The following is a 10,021-nucleotide window of genomic DNA, read 5'->3' on the forward strand; positions in this document are numbered from 1 at the left end:
TCGGTTTTGATCGAAAGATGCGGTTGACTCGAGAAAATATATTTTAAACTTTTTTTATTTATTTTTTTTGTTATGAATAATAAAATAAAATAACATTCGAGAAAATTTTAGTGAATCCAAAATTGGGTTACAACATAGAGTATGTAATTTGTGCCATGCATCCTTTGATGTCTTGGCCATTGAGATGAGAGGAGTGATGACAGTAGATGTAGATGCCAAAATGGCACTGAGGATAAGCTTATCTTGCCTTATCCAGTGAGTTCGTTGGACAACACATATTGATGTGTTGGTGGGTATGAGACATGTTTTTTCTCCAGCGACATAGTCAAGAAGATCATATCCGATGAGTAGGGCTTCAAATTGAGCATGCCATTGAAGAAATGTAGAGGGGGTAAGTTTATCATTTATCTGAGATGTGATGTTGAGAGCAATCAGGGGTGTTTCAGTTGGAGAGGGTGGAGTTGAGATTGGATTATGATTGTGAGGGATCGAATTCTCGTTGGAGATTTCTCGCTTTGATACCATGATGAAGATATGAAGTTTTTAGAAAATCGAGCTAATTGATAAACTTCATAATAGTAAATTTTTTTTGTTAATTTGAATCATACAACTGTTAACATATATATACATAGGACTGCAGACTTGAATTTAGAAACAAAGCTAAGATTGCGTCTAGCATTTACACTGTATTTACATTGAAGATTTATTTGCCGTTACAAGCTTGATATTAGACTTGAATGATGGTTGCATAATCCTATACAGGAGGCAAGGGATTATTTGCTGAATTTGTGGGGATTTCCTTTATACAATATACATGGCTGCATCCTTTTAAATATTGTTGACTTATTCCTCTTGCTACCTGTGCATTATATATCAATAGCGTCAATGGCCAACCCGATGAGCTGGTCGATTATCAGGCTCGAGTATTTATAAAACTTGGAAGGATATACAGTGCTCTTGGCTCGCAAATTTATGAGCTGGTCCATTTTATTTGGGAATTAATATATATTTATAAATGATTAACAGGGTGTTAAGCTGTTTGTCTCGTAATTGTCGAACTTAATTAAGGGTTCTGGTCACAGGGTTATATATTGGAGCTCAAAATGATATCGGACAACATTTTTTTTAATAAAAAAACTATTTTAAAGTTATTATACTTGATTGATAAACACCATGTAAATTCATCCAGCCAGATTTAATAGCTAAGATTTGTCTTCTAACGTACATGGAAATTGGAATTTATCGTCAATCTAGAAAAACAACAACATGTTGTTTCGTACATCACCGCAACCAAGCAGCTAGACAGGCAGGATATATGTATAAACCTGGCAATTAATTGAATCAAGGTCGGTGATTTTGAGACCAAGGCAGACTTATAATCAATTCCCTAGTAAATTACCTACAAGAAGAACACGAGGTCGGATAAATTCAAAACCAGATCATCGGCTACTTTTGAACTATAATCTTAATCATAGACTGGCAATAGAATTCATGTGCATGCGTGGACATAATCTTCTCTCTGACATGATGATCGATTGTTAAGATAAATATGCTTTGGACCTTATATGTGAACTCTCAGTTTCTCTTGGAGCATCAAACGATATCCATGGTCGGTCATGTCTACAGTTAGTTTGTCACCTTATTCTGTGATTTGTCTGGAGCCTGAGCTGGAAGACAACCTCACGTTTGCATTATCTCAATGGTCTGTACTTGACCATAACATGATGAACAGAAACAAATTAACCTTAGAAACCCACCTGGTTTGTGTCACCGGAGGCGGAGCAATAATAAAAAAATTAAAAGGGCTAAATTAAAAAAATATTTTAAAAAAATTAAAATTTCAGTTATTTTTGCTAAATTAAAAAAATATTTTAAAAAATTAAAATTTCAGTTATTTTTATTAAAATTATAAATATTTATAAGAGAAGAATTGAAAAAAACATTTCCTTACAAGGCTGAGGTCCCTTCCAGCCTCCCTTGCCTCCGTCATTGCGTGTCACCCACCCATAAGCATTTTGTATAAGCCAAAAGTTGGTGATTTGTATGTAAAATCCAAAGCATAACCCATGATAATGTAGCTGCTCGTGTTTTAGTATAAATTTTTTTTTTTAAATTTAAATTTTTATATTAATTTATAAAACATCTATTAATATTTTAATATAATATTAAAGTTTTGTTAATCAAATAATCACACGAATTAAAATTTTATTATTCTCATTCCAAGTTAGTTAAAATTAAATATAAAATAATATAAGTTTATATAATTTTTAAATTTAAAAAGTTTTCAAAAGCATATAGAGAATAATATAAAATTATTTTAAAAATTATAACCAGCTTTTAAAATTTTTTAGTTGATATAATTATTTGATAATACTAACAAAGAGCCTCTAAACTGGCTTAGCATGTGCCAGCTACATAAACGGCAAGAAACTATCAACCTGCAAGCAAATTTGCCGGGCTGAACAGAACTTATTACAAGGATTTTAAAATTCTGTTAAGGGATAAAAAGGTTCATTAAAGTAGAGTTAGATTCCTAAAACAAACGACAAACAAAGATACATCTGTACAAACTGATGGCTGGTGATAATGACAACAGGTTTCTGGTGTAACTTAAACAATGGCAAACACACGTCCTCTTTCCACCTTCTAAAAGCAATTAACAGCCTATCATTCTTGTCTTTGTGATCATTTTTCTTAGTCTGTCTCTCCATTGTTCTTCTTCTTTTTTCTTTTTTTTTTTGTTAAAAAAATAATTTATTTTTCATCGAGATAGCCGTCGTACCCCAATATTATCACAAGAAAAACCAAGCCGTGATTTGAGTTAATTTGACTCTACATGTTCATGCATCCAGTTAATTGTCCATGACAATTGTGGCATTCACGCGTATTTTTTGAGGAGATATTTTTTAAAAATTACCTACATCCATGTTTGGAATATTTTAATACCTCTATCTAATTGCTTAAAATAACATAAATTTCATGCATCATGAAAAACAAAAGTTCCCATATATGTCATAGTATGAATGTTTGAGACTTGTTTTGAGTACAATACACTAGCAATACAAAACAGTCTTCGGTAATTGATGTTTAAACTAAGTATAGGATTCTACGCGGTGATTTATTTAAGTCGGGTAAATATATCCAGACTAACTCATGCTTTAAAAAAATATAAAATAATAATATTTTTTCAAATAAATATTTTAATTAACCTCATATAAATTAGATCATGATTTAATAAATTATTATATTAATTCACAAGTTAATATAATATATTAAAAAATAATATAAATTATATATTAGAATCTGGTCAAATAATTTAAATTTTTAAGTTGAATTAAATCTTTGTATCAAAACTTTATTGAGCAAACTATCATAATTTCATTTAATAAAATTAAGTATAAGTTAATGTATACTTATTATTTAATAAAATTAAGTATAAGTGAATGTATACTTATATAATTTTTAAGTTTAAAATTTTTTTATTTAAAATGATGTGTTAGAAAATAATATAAATTATATATTAAAATTTTACCTATATATTTATATTAATTTATATTTTTGAGTTAAATTAATTTTTTAATTTGATTTAAATTACGAGTACTCAAATTTGGTTAAATTATGGTTTTGAGTTAAATTCAAAAACAATATTATAAAAATATGTAACCTTAAAGTGCGTGTTCTGTAACGTGATTCCCGATGTTTTTAAAAGATATTTTTTAATTACGAATATATTAAAAAAATATTTTAAAAAAGGTTATTTCTGATATAATTTCTTAAAAATATACCCGGTCACGTAAACAAATATTCTGGAATCAAAGGAAGGAAAAGCCAAAGTTGATGCGATAGTATAGAAGAAAAAAGAAAAGAAAGTCCACTATTTACTTTCGAATTTTCAAGTAAAAAGACAGCCGTACAAGAAGGAAACGGCTGGTATTGGGTCCGTGAGACCCGTGACACAGTCCAGTACAACTAAGCGGCTACGAACCTAGACGCCCTTCCTAAAAAGCAGTGTCTACGCTCCACCATTATCGCCCTCGCTTCCAATTACTTCACCCCTTTTTCAATCTTGTGGAACATAAAATATGGTCCTATTGGCCCACTGGATTCTATAGTGGGTCCCGTAAATAACCCCACTCCCTCTGGTCTCTTCCAAGGCGGACGATGCCATGTCAGCCCAGACGATGACGTGGGATAACGGCATCCGTTCAATACAATGCATAAATGAAGGTCCATGGAGGGTTTTGCCATGTCATCCCCTTCAATGGGACCCACGACCCTCCTCCTGCAATTTCACGACAGATTATAAGGGGGTACCCCCTAGCAGGGATGATAATTTATTCGTTATCTGCCTGAAAATGGAACCTTTTTTTTTTTTCGTTGATATAAAATATTTTTTTATATGTGCCCACGATATTCTTATTATAAAATAATTTTATATATATTTATTGATATACTAAAAAACCTTTTTTTTAGTTTTTTCCATCAATACGTTTCAAAAAAAATAAAATCGTTCTAGAGTTTTAATTAATTACAGCATAAAAACCCTTTTAAACCGAACAGTGCTTAACCTACCTGGAGCTAGTTGCATAGTGTGTAGAATACCCTTCGATCCCTAAATCTTGCATATATTCCTGAGATCCTCTCGCATTTGTGCACGCAGTAAGAAACAAATGGGAAGATTTTAAATGGAGAAAAAAACAAGGAAAGAAAATAATGGTGCCATGCATAATCTTCTTGTGTTGGGAAACCAGAGTGGTTTTATTTTATTTTTATTATCAATGATGGTTTTGTTAGGAAATATAGTTATTGTGTCAAAACATTGAAAATGGAATTATAAACAGTATGATCCTTAAATCCTAACAAGTGGGGTATTTAGGCTGCTAACGTGACATATGGGGGGATGCATGAAGCCTCAGATAACATGGACGTGGACCCATGAATCCTAAGTGGCCCGTCTTGACCATTCAAAGAATTGCTTTCACAATAGTGAAAATGATTGATCTTGGTGCGGTCGCATAAAAGTGCCATATGCAGGTTATGATCTTGGGATTAAAAATGAAGTGAGTTTAATTTATTATTATGGAAAGGATAGGATGTTCAAATACGGGCACTGTGGAGAGTAGGAAGAGGCACTTTGGCATTTTGTCTTGGGATTATAAAGAAAGGGGAAAATGGGGCATCCTTGCACATGGAGCAAGGTCAGATATGAAGAATACAAAATAACTTTAAGGAGAGCTACGTCTTATTTTAAAGAAAATTTTCGGAGGCAAAAGCATCTTCAATGGCCAAGAGCTCAACCACCAGCTATAGAAAGAGAACCTTTTTGTCCACCTTTGCATGTGATGGGTTTCTGGTTTTGTATTTCTACTTCGTGCGCTTAAAGCATCCCGAATGGACAAACCATTAATTCCCTCTCAGTTCCTTTTATCAGACCTCTTATTGCCGTACGGTTCTGATGGGTTGAATTTTACAAGAACATGGAATTTGGCTGCTTCTGCACCCAGCTGCAACTGTTTTCATGGATTCAAGCTGCTCCCACAGTTTAAAATGGCTAGCAGGACCAGTAAAAAAAAAAAAAAACCCTTGTGCTATCAGCTTTATCTTCCTCGTTCTGTGTTTATGCATTTATTACGGTGGACTTGTCAGCTGTTTGCTTAAATACACCATTTCAGAGCCCGATGCTCTGCCCTCTAGCAGCAGCTTGGACCTTGCAGTTAACCGAACTTTCCCCCGAGCTAGCACTGATTCGGGTTCTGATCGATAACTAGATTAGACAAAGCTCCTATTCCGAGTTGTCAGTTTTCTAGTCTGCGTTTTGGTGTCTCATGAAAGTCTTCACCGAATTAAGCTTAGCTTGACTCTTGGCACCAGCGGTACTGAACGCATTTACAATGTCTGGTGCCTGATATGCATGTGAACTTACTCAAATTTAGTAGATTCTTTTAACTTTCCCCAATTCTCCTAGTGGCATTGATTGTAACATTTAAGGGAATTCAAATTAAGCCCGAGCTTGACCGATCGATGATCCTCACTCGATTCATGTTTAAATTTTCCATGTTATTTTCCTGTTTTTTATTTTTATATTTTTTTTACTACTAGAGAATCAAATTCGATATCTTTTCAAAGAAAAAATAATAACATTAATATTAATTCAATTACATTTTGTTTATGTAATATCTTTTCAATAAACCATGTTGCGTGACAGCAAGAGCTTTTTTTAAAAATAAAATATAGTACATATTTCATATTCCCGAATTTATCATTTTCTAAATGCGTTTAACTCCTTGAAATTAAAAAAAAAAAAAAACCTTACACGATTCTACCTTTAAAAAAGATGAAAGTATATAAAAAAAATAATACACTAAACAAACTAGATGACTTGGACGATAACAATTTTATAAAGACAATGCATAGAGATCAAGCACAGTACATGATATATGCTTGGAGTTCACAGCCACAATCCACACATGACCAAGATGTCCAAACCATAAAGCAGAATGCAATGTATCGTAAGCAGAATCTTTCACAAAATCTAGCCCCTGCAATAAACATTGTCCTTTGTTGTTAGTTTTATCTAAATACTGCCACGTATATTTTAATATTATTTCACTATCATAAACTCATGATGTCTTGTTTTTTTTATTTATTAACATAAATATCCAGCTAACTTACATTTATTTCAATTAATCCTATATTTCCTAAAATAACAAATCTTTAATACTTTTAAAATTTATAAAATTTAAATTAATAATTTTTAAAAATCCAACCTCAGTCCTAAAGTTAACATCACATCCATTGATATCTCCTTGCAAATCTGCCGAAAACGCAAGGCATATAAAATATTGCGACAACTGCAGACACAACCTTGTAATTATCTCAAAACCAAAGGGCATCTTCAAACTCCACTCCCTATAAAAACCTTCTTCCTCCTACCGTCCAAAACCCCTCCAATCCCCCTCTCACCGTCTATTATTGAAGCCACAGAAACAGCTCAAAGCGCACGCCAAACCCAGAGATTCTCTATTTTCTCTTGCTTTCCATTAAAATTAGAATTTGCCAGGAAAATGTCAGCTGGGCTAGCAAAGTGCGCCAAAATCCGACACATAGTGAGGCTTCGTCAAATGCTTAGGCGTTGGCGCAACAAGGCACGAATGTCAGCCAATCGCATGCCATCAGATGTTCCAGCTGGACACGTAGCGGTCTGTGTAGGGACTGGTTGCAGGAGATTTGTGGTTCGCGCGACGTACCTGAACCACCCCATCTTTAAAAGGCTCCTCGTGCAAGCCGAAGAAGAGTTTGGGTTCTCTAACCAAGGCCCATTAACGATCCCATGCGATGAGACCTTTTTTGAGGAAATGATTCGGTGCATTTCACGGTCGGAGAATGGAAAATCAGACCTGTTTGTGAATCTTGAGGATTTGCAGAGATACTGCCACGTTGGTGTTAAAAGTGCTAATCTTGATTTTTGGACCGATTCAAGACCCTTGCTTCATTCTGATAACTCATTCTGGTGAGGTGGAAAGAAGGACAAGCTAAGAAAAAATAAGGAGAGAAAAGAACCTCTGATCCTGACCCGGTGTTCACTCGGTCCGAGTTAGTGAAGCTCTCCACTGAAGATTTGAAAATACGATGTAGCTGACGAGTTAAAAATTCAACTCGACTCGTTAGATGTTAATGATTACTGGGTTTGCTTACCTATGTACAAAGAGGTAAACTTGGTGGGTTTTTTTTTTTTTTTCCTTTTTCGAGAAAGAACTGGATTGGGAGGGGGATTACTGAGACACTCCGGAGAATGCAAGGAGACGGCAAGATGGGGTGGGTGAATTAACTACCGAGTCGTCCCGGGTTCGAATTGGAGTGGAAGAAAAGTATCGGAGACTTGAAAAATGGGACACAGAAACAAGGGAGAGAAGTGATTATTTGTAAATCCCGTTATTTATTAATTGATTAATGAAAAAAATTGTAGAGATTCCAGCATGCTTCAATTATTATGCATTTCTCTCCTCAATAATACCCTTTCTAGCATTATTAATTGAGTTCTTCCTTTCTTTGATCATTGTTAAGAAGCTCGGATGGGTTTGTCTTTTTAGAAGGGAGTTAAATCGGTGCGACATTTGTTAAAAATTCGGGTCGGTTCATGACTGATTATGATTTGAAAAAACAAATAGATTAATCTACCCGAACTCACAAACCTGACACCGCTTCGAGTGTGTTTGTTTAGTTATAACTATTAACTTTTGTGTTTGTGATGTAAACAAAATAGTTAGATATTTGATACTGCATTAAATTGTGTTTTATATTGCAGATTAATTGAAAAACTGAGTTTGAAATATGGTTTATGGAAAGCAGCTTTTATATGATTTTTTAATTAAATTTTGTAAAATATTGTTTGTTTTTTTATTTTTATTTTTATTTTTAAATTATTTTAATATGTTAATATTAAAAATAATTTTATAAAAATAAAAAAATATTTTGATGCATTTTCAATTATAAATCATTTTTACAACCAAACATTTTATTTATATTTTATTGTTATATATAAACCTCAATTATAATTTTTACTAAATACATATCTAAATCTAATTAATTATATCTAATCACACTTTTAAAATTTATTTTTTTAAAATTATAATTATAAAAACTTATATCTAATCATACTTTTAAAATTTATTTTTTAAAAATTATAATTATAAAAACTATCTAAAAAAAATACACTCGATCTAATAATAATAATTAAGATAATGTTTGTATTTTTTAAAAAGTATTTTTTAAATTAATATTTTAAATTTTTTTGTTGTTTTTTATCTTTATATTAAAAATAATTTTTTAAAACTAAAAAAACATTTTTATAAATAACTACTACTATGCTTTTAAATATTATTAATATTAAATAATTGTATTGCTAATGGCTATGATTAATTAATTAATTAAAAGAGTGAAATGTTTGAATATTTAATTTTGTCTGTACAGGGTTTTGCAATCATGGAATGGTGGCCTTTGCTGTGGGCTTGCGGGAGGCTAATGGCATCAAGCCACGTGAAAGGAAATGCTCCATCTGCTCTGTTTCACCTGATCCAACTTCGTCTTTTTACCCTTCAAATTATTGAGCTTGACTTCTTCGCGAGGAGATATTGGCTGGAACCATATACAGTAGAATGTGATGCTTGAAGCCTTGAACACACCTCTGTTTAATGCAAAAATTTATCTGTACAAAATTACATTAGGTTTAGTTTGATAATCAAGGCAGATGCAAAATCATTGTACTGTCGGACAATAATAAATGTCTGTTGTTAGTTGATCTTTGACCTTCTGCTTCCTTTCAAAAGGGCCAAAGCACGTAACCAAGAGGCTTCGGCTCCTCTTTCAACAAAACCCGTATAGGCGAAGGTTAAATAATTAGAGGCATGTCAGTTTTCAGTGATATGGTCAAAGGCGTGTCGTTTTGCTAGTTACAAGCTGCATTTGCATGTGAATGAGTGACGGAGCATCGTTATCTATTCGAGTCATCTACACGAGACCGATCCACCGCATACAAAGGGCGAGCAAGCTTTGTTGAAAATGGCGAGGTCATGGAGAAGTGAAGTTTTCTACTTGTAGTCTCCGGTTCCTACAAAGCAGTGCATTTCTTAGTCGACGATTCTTTACCTTAATAAGCTCATTTCGATCTAACCATCGAAGATTTGTATCTTGGTATAGAAAAAAATGAAGAGAGCCCAGATAAAGAGAGGCGTGATAGAGGAGACATGTCCTCTTATCTTCTTCTTCTTGTTTTTTTTTTCTATTTTAAAATGATAGAATTGTTTTAGAGACAAATTTATTTATGCATTTGTTTTTCAAACCAAGCATATTTCTATTTATTTCGTATATATTATTTGTATCCTGTTATACTAATAAAATGCAATCTAAGTGGTAAAGAGATGCTTCATAAATTTGAACTTGAAGAACATGTAGTGGGGAGCCATCACTTTCCTGGAATATTTCCAAGAGAGAAAATGGAAGAAAAGGGGCTTGATTCTTATTG

The 10,021-nt window shown here is 32.8% G+C and overlaps 1 protein-coding gene across 1 annotated transcript; it reads left to right on the top strand.

The window, feature by feature from the left end:
* Positions 1-6,896: 6,896 nt before the first annotated feature.
* LOC105128844 (indole-3-acetic acid-induced protein ARG7-like) lies at positions 6,897-7,982 on the top strand. Its single transcript, XM_011030679.1, has one exon. The coding sequence runs from the start codon at positions 7,065-7,067 to the stop codon at positions 7,512-7,514; it is 450 nt and encodes a 149-aa protein (XP_011028981.1). The 5' UTR covers positions 6,897-7,064; the 3' UTR covers positions 7,515-7,982.
* Positions 7,983-10,021: the final 2,039 nt, after the last annotated feature.

The sequence above is a fragment of the Populus euphratica genome, unplaced genomic scaffold (assembly GCF_000495115.2).
Source record: "Populus euphratica unplaced genomic scaffold, PopEup_1.0 scaffold11.1, whole genome shotgun sequence".
NCBI lineage: Eukaryota > Viridiplantae > Streptophyta > Magnoliopsida > Malpighiales > Salicaceae > Populus > Populus euphratica.